Source organism: Electrophorus electricus, chromosome 24, assembly GCF_013358815.1.
Source record: "Electrophorus electricus isolate fEleEle1 chromosome 24, fEleEle1.pri, whole genome shotgun sequence".
Classification (NCBI taxonomy): Eukaryota; Metazoa; Chordata; class Actinopteri; order Gymnotiformes; family Gymnotidae; genus Electrophorus; species Electrophorus electricus.
This window is the reverse complement of record NC_049558.1, coordinates 7276963-7297500: the sequence shown is the minus strand read 5'-3', so window position 1 is coordinate 7297500 and position 20538 is coordinate 7276963. Positions and strand designations below refer to the sequence as shown.

General features: G+C 47.3%; 1 protein-coding gene across 1 annotated transcript in view; it reads left to right on the top strand.

Annotated features, from left to right (window-relative positions):
• The window catches only part of si:ch211-218g4.2 (rho GTPase-activating protein 39), a 53487-nt gene that overhangs the window by 24608 nt on the left and 8341 nt on the right, over positions 1–20538 (top strand). The window contains 6 exon segments of the mRNA XM_035522396.1: positions 10180–10667; positions 10670–11157; positions 11159–11208; positions 11210–11363; positions 16873–17524; positions 18039–18137. Of these exon segments, the coding sequence (XP_035378289.1) occupies positions 10180–10667; positions 10670–11157; positions 11159–11208; positions 11210–11363; positions 16873–17524; positions 18039–18137 (1931 nt within the window).

The window sequence follows — 20538 nt, the reverse complement described above, 5'->3', positions numbered from 1 at the left end:
ATATTTTCTGTGGGTTTTGATGTCAGGCTGTAAAAAAGTGGACAATTTCAAAGAGGTGTGAAGATTTTCTTTTGACACTGTATATTTTTTGGTGGTAGAGCAAGCAGCCCTGTAGTACCAAACCTCAACTCACAGTATCATAGTATCATTACTATGTCAGTGTTGGTGCAGTGTTGAGATTGACTTGACTTGAAAATCTAAGAAATTGGGTCTGACAAACTGGGCATGACCTCCAATGGTCTACAATCACTAATATTGTACTTCTACTATATAATGCGACTAAGAGATGTTGTAGCTAATGTGATCAGTTAGTGTAGGTAGGTTTGTGTTCTAAAGTCATCTATCTATCTGAAGGATTTTGTGTGTTTTTGCTCAGTTTAGTAGAAGTCAAACCCCCAGTGTATTTGGGAAGTGTTCGTTAAAGCTGCTTGTTAACATGCTAGTCTACTACAGAAGCTACATCTGTAAAACATGTTCTGACATGTTGTGACATGGTGAAATGTCTATTGTCAAAAACAAGAATCAGCATCTAGAATTTGCTTGACTGCTCACCCACACACAAGCATGCACACATACACACACACACACACACACGATGACTTCATCAGTCTGCAACAGAAAATGTCAGCGCAAGCCGACCTAAGATGAACACATCACTCCCTCACAGTACCACATAACCAAGTGGGCAGAGGATTGGCTGGCATGTTGCTTAGTGACCAGGGAGTAGGGGACACATCCCTTCCAACAGGAATGGGTCCATTCGTGTTTTTAAGGACCCCCAGCCTTCGATGGCATATGGCACACATGGTAGTGAAGCCTGTGGTTGTGGGGTGGGCTGTCCTCTCTGCACTCTGAGGTAGTCCTTCAGAGCTGCGTGAAGTCCTACACGCTGTGCTTTAAAAATGTCTGGAGTGGTAAAGTGAAATACTGCATACTGAATTTATTTTAGTATATGCTGGAAAGGGATGTGTGTGTGTGTGTGTGTGTGTGTGTGTGTGTGTGTGTGTGTGTGTGTGTGTGTGTGTGTGTGTGTGTGTGTGTGTGTGTGTGTGTGTGAGTGTGTGTGTATTTGTGGCTTCATCCATCCATTAATCAGCCCTTGGCTTTGGGAAGGCCTAATTCCCCTCATCTAACATATGGGTCATCCCCCTGGCTTAGGTTCAACTTTGTGTGTGTGTGTGTACGTGTGTACGTGTGTACGTGTGTACGTGTGTTTGTTGTTTGCCAGACAGGGACAAAGGGCAGTCAGTGTGGAACCAGGCTGATTCATTCCCTTTGCACATGAATCTGCTGGATTCCTTCCCTGGAGTTACTCAACTGGCTGAGTTAGTTCTGCTCTACCAGTCGTGAGCTAGCCATTCCTTCTGTTTTACCACACTTTTCAGATTTGCGCACCTTCGTGTCGTGGCTTGGGTGAATTTTAATCTTCTGTTGCAAGTGTCTATGGAAAAACTGAGGGTCATAGACATGTACATGTGTGTGCACGCACACACACACAGAGCCCAGCACACTTTACTCTTCTTCACTTGGTATATAATGACTTGCTAATACACACATTGAAAAGGCTTCATGTGTGGTAGCAAATTGAGGCTAGATCCATTCAGTGTCCTGACAGTTGAGTGTTGCTGTGCTGCAGATGCCTCGTCCAGTCTAAGAGCCATTTACATACTGACTCCACCCACCTGCAGATGCCTCGTCCAGTCTAAGAGCCATTTACATACTGACTCCACCCACCTGCAGGTGCCTCGTCCAGTCCTAGAGCCATTTACTTGCTGGCTCCACCCACCTGCATTCATGCTACTGTTTCGCGCCAGAGGTTGTGCCCGTTTGTTTAAAGCATGAGATGAAGACAGAGCAGTGTTGAGACCACATGTGTGTGTGTGTGTCTTGATGTTTGTGTGTGTGTGTGTGTGTGTGTGTGTGTGTGTGTGTGTGCACTGTCCCCTCTGTCCCTGCACTGGGAAAGGTTTGGTGTGTAAGCAGACATATATCTCAGTACAACATATCTCCTCCTGGCAAAACAAACCAACACCAGCATTATTTACACGAAAGGCTTCTGGACCAACACAACGAGGACAAAGAGAGTTGTGGGAAAGTCACTTCTCTCTGTCTCTCTCTCTTTGCATTCTCACTCTATCTTCACTTTCCGAGAGCTTTCTCTCAAAAAGAAAAGAGGATTGGGGTTTCTGTCATCAGAATCACTCTCACGCATGCGCAGGAATCGGCGCAGATCAGCATCCCCATGTCAACGCAAAGCCTGCACGAAGCCCAGCCGGATAACCGAGTCAGGTGGTAGTGGGACATCCAGTCAGGGCATGTCAGCATCCTGGGGCTGTGCAGACATGGTAGCTTTCAAAATGCCGCCAGGAGCTCATCTGCTACACATGTTCTTAACAGGTCTTCTCACCTGTTTGGCTTTGATGAAACAAAGTGTGTGTGTGTGTGTGTGTGTGTGTGTGTGTGTGTGTGTGTGTGTGTGTATTATGACAGCAGTGTCATATTTCATTATAGATTAGATCACTCTCCCCTAAATAGACCTTTCTCTCTTTCTTTCTCTCTAGCTCTCTCTTTTCTCAGGTTTCTCAGGTTTGTCCTCCTTTCGTCTCGTCTCATCTCATCTCTAAAGATTTCTCTTTTGCTTTAGATGAGTTGGAGTCACTCTGTTAGCTTACTCCCCCACAGGTGTCTGGGGCGTACCATCTGACCGCAGTCAACCCTCCCACTTTGGAGGGCAGGTTATTACTAACCCCCCCCCCCCCCCCCCCCCCCACACACACACACACACACACATATACACACAGATCTGTGAGATCTACACTCAAGCGGGTCAGAGAGTTTATGGGATGAGCAGTAGCGTTCATCCCAGGTAAGCTGCCCAGTGACGTTCAGTACAGAGGGTGTACTTCTACTGACTGCTGAACTGTTCAAGCTCCAAGACAACCAGTATGTGTGTGTGTGCATGTGTCTGTGTGCATTTGTGTGTGTGTGTGCGCACGTGTGTGTGTCTGTGTGTGTACACATGGACGTGTGTGTGTATTGGGAAGAAGTAAAAACAAAACAAAACTGGCTATTGCTTCTCACAATAGACATAGAACTGTGTCCTGACGTGCCGTCTTTCCCCTGGGCCAGCTCCTCTGCTGTGGTTGGCTGGGGACTGCAGCGCTCCATACAGCACACGCTTTACACATCCACAGCTGGGTACTGTGCGTACAGGCCAGCATGCCGTGTGGGTCTACGCCCGGCTGGGTGCCTCCAATATTTTGACCCACGTAATGCCCCCCACCGAGAAAGACAGAAAGAGAGAGAGAGAGAGCGGTAGAGACAGAGAGACCACTAACCTTATATTAGCACATCTGAAGCAGGCACTTGTTACTGAACTTCACAGTTACACCACGCCAGAATCTCACCTGCTGCTGTAACGTCTCGCTTCACGCCATTAGCGTGACGGTGATTACGGCCACACCTTCACCTCTCTCGCTCTGTTGACTCATTCCCTGACAGGCGCGTTTCTCATTCTGAAAGGCTCACTGGATCATGTGGCAGTAATGTGTAGCAAAGTGCAGCAGAGGATGCAAAGTACTCCCGAACGTGCGATGCGTTTGACGCATACTGGACTCAATAAGCAACATACCACAGGGACTCGTTTTCTGATGTGTCAGGGCGGCTGTTAAAACATCACCACTGCTCTTTACTTCCTGGTTTCTGTAATGGGGGATGTCCCTAAATCCAGTGGAAATGCAGCTGTCCCCTCTGCACCTTCAGGGTGATAGTTTGTAGTTAATTCACCTGCGCTCCTGTGTGTGTGTGTGTGTGTGTGTGTGTGTGTGTGTGTGTGTGTGTGTGTGTATATTCTCCCATTTCCTGGGCAGAATCTGCTTCTCAAGGGAGTCACTCCTGCACGCTTCTCGCCACCCTCATGTTGTTTTCCTCTTACTCCAAAACCCACAGCATCAAACACTTTGGACTTTTTGTGTTTATCAGTTTTTCCCTGAAACACACCCTCTCATGTGTAGGCCAAACACGGTGTGTGTACGCGCATGTGTGTGTTCCATGTTTGTTTGTGTGGATTCACAACATTTTGATAGGGGAATATGATGAATCTTGCTGTTTACCGACTACAGTTTTTAAAATATTTCTTAAAAAAATATTTGTATATAATGTATACTGCTACAAAACATGATATCATGGAAATATTTGTTGCTCATCAACCTAAATTAAAGAGAGCTTTTCTTCAGCACTTATCAATGGAGTCCCCTATGCTACGACAGATGTGCGTGTATTGATTGGATATGACAGACTGAGATGACTGGAGATTTGTTCCGGGCAGTACTTAACGCTTCAGGTTGGAATGGTCTGGGGATTTCAGCCATATGGAGCGCTGAGTATTTTAGGCTCATATTCCAGACATCAGGTCAATAAGGTCAACCTAGAGAGCAAAGGTTGAAAGCTCTGAGACACTGCAGTGAGCAGAGGAAGGGATATCCATATACCCACATGTGGGCACACAATTCTATTCTTTTATCATCTCAGTCCACAGAAATGCATACCCCTCTTCACACACTTAGATAAAATATCTCTCCCTTTCAGCCTTCTACTCACGCAGCATTTCCCCAACATTCCAAAATCCACAAATTCCAAAGTCATTTGAAAAGCTTTACTTTCCCATGACAAATCTCTTTAATACTTCCCAGCCCTCCCATTCTCCACTTACTCTCTGTCTCTTTTGCGTCTCTGTTTCTTTCTGAATTTAGAACAGGGTAAATTGGGCAACTCTAAGGAACAAACTTTGTGGCATTCTGCTTTCCTTTTTGAGTGTGTGTTTATAGGAGTGTGTGGTTGGGTTTTGTTTATATGGCCGTGTTTGGTCAGCGAAGTTTTTTTTAACCATGTTTAACTTGTTTTATACCTTTGTTTTACATGTTCCTTTTTTTCATCCATGCTTTGGTAATACAAATGAATATTTGTCATGCCAGTATAGCACAGGTGAATTGAATTGGATTGAACTGAATTGAATTGAATTGGATTGAATTGAACTGAATTGAATTGAACTGAACTGAGGGCTCAACTTAGCGCTCTCTACGATAAGATCCTATTATCCAGTGTTTTTTTCTGGGGGCCCAAAAGGGATTACAATGAGAGAGAGAGAGAGAGAGACACACACACACACAGAGAGAGGGGACACGAATAGATCATTTGAGTTTGGCCTGCCCCCTCTCGTGTGTGCCCACACTCACATACAGCCACAGAGCCCATCAGTGTCCATCAGCCATCTCAAGCCTCTCAGCTCCACTTCCGAAGTGCATTCCCTTCAGCTGCCCTCGGAGCCCATGCGCCACGGCTTGCCCGTTTATCCTCCCGCGCTGAGTGCGGCTCTCTCACCCTCCTCATCCCTTTATCTCCACTCTTCCCTCCCGGAGCCCATAGCTGGCCACTCGAGCTCGTGCTGTACACTGGTGTGTTGCTCCGCTGCAAGCTGTGCACTTCAGCCCACGGGACGGAGTCTGGGATGAGGTCCTGTCCCTCCGGGGGGGATAACCGTCATGAACCACAGTTTGTGTCGCGCCCCGTTTGCAACGTTTTCTTTCTTTGTCTTCTCTTTCTTTTTCCTTCCTTTCTAATTTTCCTTCTTCCTTCTCGTGCTACCTTCCTTCAAGTCCGTTGCAAAGTGCTTTGATAATGTCATGTGATTTGGTTCTCGAGTAACCCTCATCACGCCTCCCACCCTTAAAGCTTACCTGGGGGGGGCACAGAACAGTCCGGAACACCACAGCCCTGTAATGCACTCTAGGGTGGTGGTCCTTCCAACACTGGGCCTGTCCTTTCTCTCTCTCTCTCTCTCTCTCTCTCTCTCTCTCATTTCTGTATTTCTCGATCACTTCCTTGCCCTCCCGCCACCCCTCTGCTCTTCATCCACACGGACTCCTCATCCTCTCTCATCTCTAGCCTGTCTGACCTGTTTTAGGTCAGGCTCTTTTGAATAACCAAAGCCACTGAGCTCAGTCTGCAAACAATTCTCCAGATGTTGAAAATCGAGCTGATTGCTGCGTTTCTCCCACAGAACAAGCCCGTTCAGTTCATTGATATGGACGGCGAGTGTCTGCTTGAATGAGGCATAACAGTCCTGCACGTGGAAGTGCTTCTGGTCACCCTGGTTGGTGTTGGTGGACTCTGGGAGAGTTGTGTGTGGTGTTATCCTGGTGTTAATGGGAATCCCACTGCTGTGATATACAAGACTGGGAGATGAGTTCAAGTTTGGATAATCTTCAATTGGTGGGAGTTTCTGTGGGCCAGTATGTGTGTGTTAGTGTAGAATGCATGTATTTGTGCGTGGAATGTGTGTATGTGTTGGAGAATTTGTGTTAGTATGCACACAGGGAGCTGTGAAATGGAGTAATGCGCAAATGTTTTATAATTTTTTTAACTTTTTGAACACTTCTGCAGACCACTTCAGATCCTAACCTCATCTACATTCCCATGGTATTCAGCAATCAGACAGTAGTGTACATCATTTTATCCAGATCCCATCTAGTCTCAGTGCAATTGTTCTATTAAACTCCATAACTTGCTTCTGTGTGAATTACATTCAGAACTCAGGAACTTCTGTCTCACTCTCTGTGTGTGTGTGTTTGTGTGTGTGTATGTGTCTGTTTGTTTTTTCTCTGCATTAACTCCCAATCAGTCATAAAGCAGTTGATGGCTGGGTTTCTGCAATGTGACCACTCTGTAGCTATTTCCTGTTTATGCCGGGGAAAGGCACCCTTTGAACTTTCCGACAGGCAGTCCCTCAGGACAGCCCCACTCTGCGCTTAGGATCCAAGCTGTGTTTCCCCCAGAATCCCACTGAACCCCAGCACTCCAAATACACTCATCACACTCCTACACTCCACACATGCAACTGGGTGTAATCTCAATGTAACTGACTCGAAATTGTACTGACCTTTCTCAGTTGTGTATGTGTGTTTTTGTGTACACCCAGTTGTGTGTGTGTGCACCTGTGTGCGTGTATGTGTGTGTGCATATGTGTATGTACGTGTATGTGTATGTGTATGTTTGTCTGCTTTCTTAAGTGTCGGTGTGATTCTTAACACCTGCACACACAGCAGCTTTAGAAAAAAAAAACAGCGCATCACACACACACACACACACACACACACACACACACACAAACAGAGTGAAGACTAAAGTTTCTTTTATGGCTCCAGTGGATTTAAATAGGTTTTAAATAGAGAGTTAGGGTCAGAGAGAGATCAAACGAGTAATTGAAAAGAAGAGAACGAAGAGACTGTGTGTTGGTATATGTAAGTATGAGATGGTGGGTTATACTCAAATACGCTTAACTCAGTAGTCTAACAGAAAGAGAGCGAGCAAGAGAACAAGAAAAAGAGAGAGAGAGAGAGAGAATGTGCAAAAGCTTGTTTCAGAGATTTCCCTGCTTTTGTATTAAGATTGTTTGCAGGCTGTACGCTCCGTATTTACTCGACACTATGAAAAGATTGTTGACATTTGGAGCCGTGAGATAGGAGGCACAAAGGGTGTGACTGACCACAGTTTGCAGAGTTTAAGAGAGCGGGACTCTTAAAAGGTTCCAGGACAAATGGGCATTGTGTATGAGGGGGAGAGAGAGAGAGAGAGTCAGGAGGGTGAGAGGGATGGAGAGACACTTAAGGAAAACAAACACGTTTATGCGGGGGATGTTTTCAGATATGAAAAGCAAGGCGAAATGAGAGGGAGACCGTGATGGGGAGATAGAAGAGACAGCCATTCCTGATGCACTGGGCGTGGTGAAGTGGTAAGACATGAGAGATTAAGAGTGAAGCAGGGAGAGAGAGCAATTCCGGGGGGGGCTAGAGGCTCAGAACTGCAGGAGAGCCTCATGGGGTACTGAAGACAGTTTCTCATGCAAGTAGAAGAGCACGAGAGAGAAGAAACTAGAACAGTCCAGAGCAGTGGCAGCCCAAGGTCAAGTGTTTGTGTGTGTGTGTGTGTGTGTGTGTGTGTGTGTGTGTGTGTGTGTGTGTGTGTGTGTGTGTGTGTGTGTGTGTGTGTGGCAAATTCAAGGCTCACATTTCTGCTACCGTAAAACAGAGGAGGGCCAAGACTGCAGCCTTTCCCCCTCCCTCCTTTCCTCTTTACTTCTCCTCCCTCCTTCACTCTCTCTCTCTCTCTCTCTTCCTCTAGCTCTCTTCCTCTCTCTCTCTCCCTCCCTCTCTCAATCTCTCTAGAGCACTAGGTAATTGAAGAGTACCTCCGTGAGAGTAGGCATTAACACAGGACCCTATACACCGCGTGAATTAGCACAGTAGGAGCTCTGTTGGTTAAAAATAGTCAGACGACGCGACACGGCCACTTCAGCCATTTGTGGGGGCTTTGCTCTTGTTTTGTTTTCTCCCTCCTGTTATTCTTTCCACCGTTCCCACCCTGCTGGTGGACGGGAGCCGCTTGTGTTCTCGCGCCAGCCCAGCGCAGCCCTGCAAGAACGGCTGAGCGCTGTCCCACCTCCGAGAGCACCAGGGGTAAGTGCGGGTGCGAACACACACACACACACACAGATATACACCTGCACTCGCATACACATCTGTCTCTGTATTGGTCTCTGTGGAGCCATGTCAGACAGACCCATAGTATATCTAATGTTTTTTTTCTATCTTACATTCAAATGTCATTAACGTGTTTCTAGTGATATGAATAGCTTTGACTGCACTGCGTTTATCACTGTTCTCCATGTTAGTACTTGTTGAGTTTAGTATTTCTATAGGGGTGTGAAGCACTTAGTAGCCAGAGTCGTTCTCCTGTGGGGTTGTTTCAGCTGTGTGTCGTGTGCACGCATGGGTGTAGGAACACATGGTGAGGCTGGCTTGTGTAATGTTCAAGTGCGCGGGGTGGGGTGTGTAACACTGGTTATGTTGTGTTTATAGAGGAGTGGTGTCTGCAACTGTGATGGCCTAGCACTGGGGGAAGGAAGCTGTTAGAACTGCAAGAAGTGAGATTAGTACCGGCACACATAAGCACTCGCGCACGCGTGCACGCACGCACGCACACAAACGCACACACACACGAACACATTCATCTGTATTTGTGGTCTGAAGTCTGAAGGTGGTTGCATCGTTAATGAGGCAAAACCCTCAAACCAAGCATCAGTCTTACACCGGATTACTGAAGCGTAATGTACTCTCTGTGTATATGTGTGTATGTTGTGTGTGTACATTATTGTGTGTGTGTGTGTGCGTGTGTGCGTGTGTGTGTGTGTGTGTGTGTGTGGTGTAATATCTCTGCAGTAAGTCTGTGGAAAAGTGCTGTTTGAAATCCTGTTTTTCTCCTCAGCCTCCGCCTCTCTCTGGAACATGCCTGCAAAGCCTTTCCTGTGTTTCTCTTGCACACTGTTACAGTGCCCTGGAAAGTGTGTGTGTGTGTGTGTGTGTGTTTAGGTGCATATGTGTGTGTTAATGCACCCACCCTTGAATTCAAACACTGGGCGGCATGTCTTCAGGAACTGGACCACACCACAGTCCTGTTCACTGCCAGCAGGACACACCACAGTCCTGTCCACTGCCAGCAGGACACATCACAGTCCTGTCCACTTCCAGCAGGACACACCACAGTGACACGGGTCGTCCATGCAAACTCTTGTGCTGTCTGCTGTATATTAGGAGTATGAGAGAGAGGGAGATTAAAAAGTGGGTGTGAGAGAGAGAGAGAGAGAGAGAGAGAGAGAGAGAGAGGAGTAGGGTTGAGTGAGAGGGTGGGGGAGAGTAGAAAGCGAGAGAGAGATAGAGAGGAATGTGTGTTTAGAGCCAGTGCCAGGACTGGCATTTCAGCCTTGCATTCCTCTCTATTAGATATGGAGATGTTTGGATTAAGGCACATGTTTGTTTATTAAACACCAGATATCGTCAGGTATGATAAAAACATGACAGATATGTTAGTATAAATGCCCAGTGTTGTGTAGAGTTTACTGCACGTGAGGCAGTTTGTAATGCACACATTAATGTGCCCTTCTTTCCTATAACAAGGAAAAAAGCGTATAGACTTTGCCATGAGAAAAACTCTGTTTTCATTAATGTTTCTGTTATTGTCTGTGTGTGTGTGTGTGTGTGTGTCTGTGTCTGTGTGTACGTGTGTGTGTGTGCGTGTGCGTGTTATATTAGTGGTTTTATATTCTGTTGTACATGTGTGTTCTAGGGAACCCACTCCTAGATGGCAGCCTGCCCCGGGCTCCAAGGCAGCCATGTTGGTGAAAGTGAACAGTGCCAGCAGGAACCAGGCCGTAGCTGCTGTTAGCCCGCACCACCTCCTCCACCTCAGCATGTCTGCTGCCAGCTCCACCTCCCCCAAGGCCACCCTCCCCGAAGTGCCCAAGCAGGCCTTCCACCTGAAGCGGCCCGACAACGGCAGCTTCAGCCTGCCCATGCCGGACTCCGGCGCCCCCTTGTGCCCGACCACCCAGCACCTCGGCCAGGCTGCTCCCCATCCATCCTTCCCCCTGTATGGAATTCCAGCCCCTCCACCGATCTACGACGAGCCACCTACCGTGGACCCCCCGATTTACGACGAGCCCCCGGTGGAGATGGAGGTGGAAGGCGCTCAGCTCTCCTCTCGCGGCCCCTACACCTCAGCGTACAGCCTGCCCCGTGGAACCCAGGCCCCCAAAACTCCTCCTCTTCCTCACGGCCGCACAAGCGGAACCCCTCCGCGGGCGAGTACAGCCCGGCTGGCCGCGAATGCATCAAGCACATGGTCAATGTGGACCCAGGCTCCTCCAGGCCCCAGCCCCTGACGTCCTCCAGCCTGTTTGGGGCCGGGCCTGCTCACCAGCCCCCTCCTTCTGCAGTCCCGGCCGTGGCCCGGAAGGAGGTCTCCCTGGAGAGGAAGCAATCGCGGAAGCCGCAGGAGCCGCGCCACAGCCGGCAGAGCAGCCTGGCGTCGCAGGAGTACCCCAGCCCTGCCGCCATCACCTACCAGGACTCAGGCTACTCCACGGGGCCCTCGCCCAGCCTGCGGCGGAAGAGCCGCCGCCGCACTGCAGGGCCCGGGCCGCCGCCCGGCCACGCCTGGCCGGACTCGGTGGGCGAGCCGGGCGTGCTCAGCGAGCAGCTGCTGGCGGAGGTGAAGGCAGCGGTGAGCCGCTCCGGCGCAGCGCTCGGCAGCAAGGCCAGCCTGGGACACGGACATGGGCTCGGAGGCTTCCGGAAGCGGCGGGGAGCGCGCCCCGCCGGGCCGCAGCGGAGGCAAAAGGGGATGGGCCACAGGGGGAGGGGTTGGCAGGGGGACAGAAGAGGACGTACGAGAAGGTGGACTCGCTGGAGAAGAGGGGGACATCTCAGACCAGCCTGTCAACGCCAGAGCCACCCACGTCCCTCTCTCAGGTACAGCTGTCACTGAGGAAGTGTGTGTGTGTGTGTGTGTGTGTGTCTGTGTGTGTGTGTGCACGCGCATGTTCTGTTGGGCAAGAGCAGACATATTTGCAGATGTAATGTATGATTCAGGTGTGTTTGACTCTTGACGTAACTCCACGTGACTCAGTCCCTCCTTCGTTTACGAACTTTTTGTGGGCCACTTGAAGAGAAATGCTTTTCACCAAATATATCAGTAACTCTCAGGAAAAACTTAACAACAATGCAGCATTTAACTATAAATACTGCAAACCTATCAATGAGTAGAAAGCACTACTAAAAACAGAACTGCACATGTATATATCTGCTAACGATGGTTAAATGCGACAGGACTAGGCAATGTCAACTCTTCAGTTTCCCCTCCATGATCTGTCACTCTCTGAGCTGGCCTCTGGGTCACATTCCATCATATGGTTTTGTCTGAGTGAAAAAGCAAAACAGCAGTCGCCATCCAGTCGCCGTGGAAACAATACAGCAGCAAAGCACTGACTAAGGGTTCCTGTCTTGGAGAGGACAAGTGTTGCATTGTAGAATTATTTGCTTTGTCTCTGTGTGTGTGGGTGTGTGTGTGTGTGTGTGTGTGTGTGTGTGTGTGAAAGAGAGAGAGAGAGAAAGAGAGAGAAATGTATGTGGGAGGGGTGATTGTAGAGATTTGGATTAGGAAGATTGTCTTGATTGTTGATTTGATCATTTGGAGGCTCTCACTGGAGGGGAACACCGGAGCTGTGGAACGTGAGTTTTGTTATTGTGGTTTATCAGATCGTGTTTTGTTATTGCTATTTATGCTTTGCTATTTATCAAAACATCTTATACTTTCCTGTGCTGCTACCAAGAGACCTTTCCTCTGTAAGCAATTAGAAGAAAGGTAGAAGGGAAGAATGACAGAGGGAAAGCATGAGAGAGAGAGAGAAAAAAGAGATGGAGAGAATAAGAGTGAGGGAAAGAGGGGGAGGGAAAGGGGGAGCATTACCACATGACACGCACAAACTGATGATCGTAGGTTGTGGACTAAAGGGAGAATTAGTCTGATTTGAAGATTTAATTGTGCGAGAGATACACACACACACACACACACATACACACACACACACACACACACACACACACACACAAACACACACATGGGCCTGAAGCTTTTCAAAAGCTTTTGGCTGCTTAGTCACCGCCACGCCATGAAGAGAGAGTGATACAGAGAGAAGAAGAGAGTGAAAAAGAGGAAGAGAGGGATGAAGAGAGTGATAAAGAGACGAGGAGAGGGATGAAGAGAGAAGGATAAAGAGAGAGGAAGAGATGGATAAAGAGTGATAGAGAAGAAGAGAGGGATGAAGAGAGGGATAAAGAGGAAGAGAAGGATGAAGAGAGTGATGAAGAGAGGTGGAGGGGAATGAAGAGAGTGATAAAGAGAAGAAGGGGATGATGAGAGAGTGATAGAGAGGAAGAGAGGGATGAAGAGAGTGATACAGAAAGAAGAAGAGAGTGATACAGAGAGAAGAAGAGAGGGATGAAGAGAGTGTAAAGAGGGTGAAGAGAAGAGAGGATAAGAATGAGAAGCAGCAGAGCTTTTGTTCCAGTCAGCACTGCTCAGATGAGTTCAGTAATGTACTTCTGGTATAACAGAAATGGAGAGTGTGTGTGTGTGGGGGGTGTAGGTGTGTTTGTGTGTGGGTTGTGGGTGTGTGGGTGTGTGTGGGTGGGTGTGTGTGGGTGTGGGTGAGTGGGTGGGTGAGTGTGTGTGTGCTTGTGGGTGGGTGTGTGTGGGTGTCAGTACAATAGATTTAAATGTGGGAATCTAGCCGCTATGTTGTGACGCAAGTAGGTCACAGACTAAGTGTGAGAACCACAATCCTCTGCTCCTTGTCTCGGAGGGGAAAAAAGAGTGAATGAGAGAGTGAGAGAAGGAGAGAGAGAACGCCTCTCTGCGTACACCTCCAGAAGTAGGTGTTTTGGGTCCAAGATCCTTTCAGGCTGTTAGTATTTGTGTGTTCAACTGATTTTCCACACATTGGGGCATAGCGGGGGTCGCGAATGCTGATGCAAACACTAGCACATCATTGCTCTCTCTGCAGGTCAGGTTTTTATTAAACAACTGGAAATTAAATTAACCTCTGTTCTCCAGACCTCTCCATAAACACTCACTTTGTCACTCTCTCTCACACACTCTCTCTCTCTCTCTCAGCCACAGTAGAAACCCTGGTTCAGTTCCAGTATCATCCCCTCCAACCAGCACCTCCTTCACCTACTAAAGTGCTTTGTGTATCTAGACAATAGGGGCTTAGAACAGACCCAGTCACTTTGTGTGTGTGTGTGTGTGTGTGTGTGTGTGTGTGTGTGTGCAGACTTGGGGATTGGGGATTTTATGTGATAGTGAGATAGCAAGTGTCACTGAATTATGGTTGCATCTAATTATCAATATATCACACATTTGTGTGTAGTTTGGCGGGCTTACACACACATGGTTTATTTGTGTGTACAGTAGTTTGCATGTTGGAAGTTTAGTCCATGGTGCTCTCTGCAACCACACAGTGCTTTTTATACGTCATTGAGACTTCAGCCAGAAGGTCTAGGCAAGATCCTCTGAGGCTGGAATGCTCCTCACCGCTGCCTGAGCAGAGAAGGAGGAGGAACGAAGCCTGGTGCCGCTCACTCTGCACGTGGCCCTGCTCCCGACGTGCTACTGATGGCTCGGGGGGGAGGAGGCGGGGGGGTGCACCCGTGGTGGCTGCCAGAGTCTTGTTCAGCTGCATCGGAAAAACAAACATACCGACGTCTTGCCTGAGGGCTTGAGCGTGAACCCCAGTAAGCAGAGTGCTGTTTTAGCAAAGGGCATGATGATCGCTCACAGACGTAACGGTCTGAGAAGCACTACCGAGCCGTGGCAGGTCCCCGCGTCGAAGACCAGATAGAGCAGGGAAGGTATCGATGAAAGTCAGGACGCCAACAGGACATTTGCAGTAAGCCACACACCTCATGCTGGCTACTCCTCGGGACACTCGGAAACTGAAAAAAATAGGGAATGTTAAAACCTGGCTGCCTCAGGCTATCAGAAGGACTGTGCCCAAAATATTGATTCAGTGATGTATCATTTAGTTCTACATGCAGGTACAGATCCAGTAATGTCTATATTGACTTACTTAATTAGTTAAGACAATTCATGCATTGTCTTAATAATAATAATAATAATAATAATAAATTATATTTTAAAGCACCTTTTAGAGACTCAAGTCACTTTACAATAAACAATAAAGAAGGAGAGAGAAAAACAAAAAACATTAATTGGCACAATTAAGACATTAATTAAGAACTACAAATAGGATGAGATATAAGAAATGTGAGAAAAGAGGTGTGTTTTAAGTGGTGATTTGAAAGAGGAAAATGACGAGCAGAGACGGAGAGATTGTGGTAAAGTGCTCCATATTTGTGGGTCCATGACCCTAAAGGATCTGCCTCCTACAGAGACCAGTCTAAACTTGGGGATGGAGAGGAGACCTGCATCAGAAGACCAAATTGTACGTGTGGGGAGGTATGAGTGTGGGAGTTCAGCCAGCTAGGGAGGTGCAAGACCGTGCAAAGCATAAGGACGAGCATTTTAAACTGAATGCATTCAGGGACAGGGAGCCAGTGTAACTGATATAGAATATGGATTTTCTAACATGTAGGAGAATTCTTGCAGCTGGATTTTGAACATATTGAATAATAATGCACGACTGAACCATTTAGCCTTTAGTGGGCTATACTCATCATTGTTCTGTAGGTGGCATGTGACACAGCCAATACTTTTACTGAGATGAAGGTGGACATATTGGCCATTTGTGTTTTTTAATATTTTTTTATGTAGTATCTTCTCAACATGCATCATATCATGAACTCTGTATCCTGATCACATATCATCTCATGAACTCCACACTGTGATTGCGCCTTGGATCATGAAGGCACTTCCGTTGCCCCGCCGTCCCACTGAAAGGAGCATGAAGCACGGCAATGCGCAGACAGAATGTGTCCTGCAGCTCTCGCTGCCTGATGTCTGAGGCCATAAGGACCAAAACAGATGCCTGGCAGGATGAGCCATGGTCCTATAGACACCCCCATAGGCGCAACCCATGGGCCAGAGATAGAGAGAGACAAGGCCAGGCAGGCAGACAGAGGCTACAGCCTCCACTATACAAAGTCCTTCCACAACTGACCATCAGTCATCAAAAATCATCAGTCTTTTACTAGAAAGTTGAGTCATGGGTTGGCCTTGAGCTTCCATCTTTCCACGATACTTAAACGTGATACTTAAAAAACCCTTAAGTGGCTGTAAGCCTTGGATGGAGCGCAAGGGATCAGGCAGAGGAAAGTGATTTCACCTGGAGGAGAGGAAGGATGGAGTGATGAGGTGGAGAGGTGGACTTGTCCAGAGTGGCTGAATCTTAACTATAATCTTTGCGGTAGTGATCTTTGTGGTCATGCGCTGGCTCCCTCGTCCGTGCTTCCATATGCTTCATTAGCTGGGAAATCAACCATTATGGTCTTTCTCTCTCTCTCTCTTCTCTCTCCTCTCTCCTCTCTCTCTCTCTCTCTCCCTCTCTGTAATATAGTTAAAGAGCACATATGCGGGGCTTGGAAAATCTGACTTTAGGCTTCGGTTCATTTTGAAAGGCTCATATATGATCCTTATCATGCCATATGAGACTCCCCGTGACTGGAGTCTCCCTCTCAGTTACCCAGCCAATGAACATGGTGAACTCATCAGCTCGCCTCAGCCTTCGTTAAAACTGGCATGAGGCCGCATTCATTTAACGGTTCATAAATGTAAACGTAATCCCTCAGTTTGTGGTGATCCTATAAGTGAAACACCGCTACCGTGGTTACGAGGCTGGCTTAAGGCTTCAGATCTCAGTGCCTCACTGGTTCAATGCATGATATCATACTGAAGTAAAGCCATCTTTTCTTTGAGCAATTCAGAAGTTCTTTGCTGTTATAAACAGCAGTCTTTTACTGATTTTTAATTAGATTTATGGGATTATTGTCACAGTAATGAGAAAGCAAAATAATATTTTAAAAGATGAGGAATAATACTTAAGAGCAAGTGAAATGGATATTTAAGTCATTACATTTAGAGTAATGTAATGTGGAGGTGAAGGAATTAAGACTGAGGGAGAGAGAGGGGAGGCAGCACTGTTTGATGCTGGGATGTGATTTCCATATTGGGTCACCTATTTTGGGAGGGAGTGCAATACGCGCGAGTGTTTCCAGGTTTTGTAGACTGTTCCGGTTACGGGTGGAATGAGTAAGCTGATCACTTGCTGCCTACGCACGACACACTGTTGCATGCTCCCTCCCTTTCAGATGTATGCACACACTTACTCACACTCTCTGTCTCCATCAGGCTCTTCCAGTCAAACTGTAAGATATACAACAGCTGCTCGCCTCCTTTAATTCAGCACTGATATATATTCCTCTCTTGCTCTCCCGCTCTGTCTTTCTCTCCTCTCCCACTTAGACAGGAACACTGGAATCCAAAGGCCACTCAGACCTCCGACCCCTACACAGCGACTATGACCACGGCGACTATGACCACGACGGCAGGCCAGGTCGCGGCACCACTTCCAGCCAGGGCTCCACATCCGCCCCCCAGGCCCGTCACGCTACGCCCGGCCCCGCCTACCAGTACCCCTACACCACCCTGTGCAAGCCCTTGGCCGGCGCCGACATGGAGGACTGGGCGAGCAAGAACTTCAACCTTCACACCCAGGGCCTGTTCCGCAGACGCGTCTCCATCGCCAACATGCTGTCGTGGAACCGCGGCTCCATCAAGAAGCCCATGCTGATCACCAGCGACCGCGCCATCAAGAAGGAGGCCTGTGAGATGTTCAAGCTGGTGCAGGCGTACATGGGCGACCGGCCGACCCGCCTTGAGCGGCGCCACACGGCGCTGCAGGTGGTCACCAAGTGTTGGAGCATGCAGGGTCTGCGCGACGAGCTCTACGTGCAGTTGGTGCGGCAGACCACCGACAACCTGAGCCTGCGCAGCCTGGAGGCCGGCTGGGAGCTGATGGCAATCAGCCTGGCCTTCTTCTCCCCTTCGCCCAAGTTCCGCCGCTACCTGGAGGGCTACATCCAGAGACACCTGGAGCCCAGCAACGATAAAAAGAGTGAGTATGCACGTGTAGCCACGTATAAAACATCTAACATCTACAAGGGGTTCTTGGGAGAAAATACCTTGTTCTTTTTGACTGATGTAGGCTTTGATTAGTGATCTGAAGCTGTGTGTGTGTGTGTGTGTGTAGCTATTTGATTTGTAAGTCATTTCCTTTCATACCTTTCTCTTTATTTCTTTGATTTTATAAAACTAACAGCGAAAGCTTACGCTCCGGATACACACATGCTGGCAGTAAATAATTGGTTTCAGTGCTAAAAGTATGCTGGCTGAGTGCCTATTTAAAACCGGATACAGACCTGGGGTGAGGGGGGAAAATCAAAAATAAAAAGCAGGGGTTACTCGGGGTGATAATTCAAAGGCCATGGAACAAAGCATGGTGATGTTCAGATGGACGGTTGAGGTGAGTGGTGTGTGTGTGGTGTGTGTGTGTGTGTGTGTGTGTGTGTATGTGCATTGTGGGCTGATGTTATAGCTCAGAAGGGTTTGGTTCTTCTTTCCTTCATCAGTATTACAGCGAATTATGGAACAACAGGACATAAAAAACAAGAAGAACTCAAAGTCCAGGAAGAAGAGGAAACAGAACAATGAAGAAGAGGAAGAACCTGGTAAATTTTACCATAGTGTGGCACACATGCACACACACACACACACACAACACACACACACACACACACACACACACACGGTTTGAGCAATATGATTATATGAGATAGTGGGGTCTGGTGTGGTATTGGAGTTGGAGTTCCTGTGCATTTTCTGTGCATTGCATTTATTTGTTCCTTTGCTAAAGGGAGCATCCGTCTATCATCATGAGGCTTTCATTTCAGCTGAGGGCTTCATGGAATAATTCTCTGGTCTATGTCTCTAGTCTGTGGTCTCTGGTCTATAGTCTCTAGTGTGTGGTCTCTGGTCTATGGTCTCTAGTCTGTGGTCTATGGTCTCTAGTCTGTGGTCTCTGGTCTATGGTCCTCTAGTCTGAGTTCTATGGTCTATGGTCTCTAGTCTGTGGTCTATGGTCTGGTCTGTGGTCTCTGGTCTATGGTCCTCTAGTCTGTGGTCTATGGTCTCTAGTCTGAGTTCTATGGTCTGTAGTCTATGGTGCATGGTCTCTGGTCTGTGGTCTATGGTTGATGGTCTCTAGTCTGTGGTCTATGGTCTCTAGTCTATGGTCGATGGTCTCTAGTCTGAGTTCTATGGTCTGTAGTCTATGGTGTATGGTCTCTGGTCTGTGGTCTATGGTGGATGGTCTCTAGTCTGTGGTCTATGGTCGATGGTCTCTAGTCTGAGTTCTATGGTCTGTAGTCTATGGTCTCTAGTCTATGGTGTATGGTCTCTGGTTTGTGGTCTCTGGTCTGTGGTCTATGTCTGTGGGTCTCTAGTCAGTAGTCTCTTATATCTGTCTATGGTCTCTAGTCTATGTGGATGGTCTCTAGTCTATAGTGGGATGGTCTTTAGTCTGTAGTCTATGGTCTCTAGTCTATGATGGATGGTCTCTAGTCTGTGGTCTATGGTGTGTGGTCTCTGCTCTATGGTCTGTGTATTTTCTGTCTTAAACCAAGCTCCCTCACGCACACACACACAGCTTTTACCGGCCAGATCAACATAGGAGATCTCCTTGGTGTAGCTTTTGGCTAAAGGATGTTAAGATGGGATACAGATGATAGACTGAGAGAGGGGGAACTAGCTCATTTATATTGAAGAGGGAGGATCTTCGTCGCTGTCTTTCAATGTGTCTCAGTGCCCTTCACAATATAAACACACACAATATAATCTCATGCACACATGTGCAAGATTAGAGCTCAGAGCAATGAGATAATCGCCAGGTCCCACGCTCTTCTGACCCACTGCCAAACTGCTCGGAGACAGAAAGAAGCTTTAAGAGAAGGGAGAGCGGAGGAAGAGAAAGCCCGATAGAGTGGGCGAGTCTTTGAGAGGGAACAGCAGTCAGGAGAAAATGCACATGGCAGACAGCCCGCTACAGCAAAAACAGAAAGAAGAGACCAGCCTTGTCTGAACGACACCCTCAGTAACTGCCATCCTCTTCAATCCTCATCTCTTCTTCCTCCCCTTCCCTTTCTTCCCATTTTCCCTGTTCCCTCTCACGCGAGCGGCACACTCGAGGGTACCGGCTTCGAAAAACAAACACACTCAGGACGTCGAGGAGAGCGCCAGCTGCTAATAACGAAGGCTCTTCCTCTGAAAATAGCCTGCGTGCTGATTGTCCACACAGCCGACATGGAGCTCCATCCCATCTGCGAGGAGGAGCAGAGCAGGAACAGAAACAAATGCTCAGCCCTCAAGAGTTAATTTGAGCATCTGATTGTCCTGTAGTTATACGTGTATGGTGATGTCTGAGGGACATTTGCAAACGACAGGTGACGGCTCAAAACTGGACAGCATGGCGTGTCTAGATATCACCCAAGGCTCGATTGGCTGTAATTTGCTGAGTCAAGATGGGCCTCTGTGCTGTTTATACAATAGCCTCATATGCATTGTGTTTAGTGGCATGTTTGTGGTCTCACTGATTCACTGACCTGTCGTGACCAATCATAGGGCCACATCTGGGCCAGAGCCCAGGATCTGACCACATTACACACACTCAAAACGTGACAACAGCTCATCAAAAAACGAAAGGGGATTTTTTTTCCAGGTGGTAAATATGTATACACAGTGCTGACTTAATTATATATATATATATATCCACTGTACCAACTAGCACTCTAAACTGTACCAACTGTACCAATATATATATATATATATATATATATATATATATATATATATATATATATATATATATATATATATATATATATATATATATTATAATACCAATATATATATTGGTATATATTTTCGTATATATATATATATATATTATATATATATATATATATATATATATATATATATATATATATATATATATATATATTGGTACAGTTGGTACAGTTTAGAGTGCTAAGTACAAATACTGAGAGTGCTAGTACAAATACTGTTTAATGT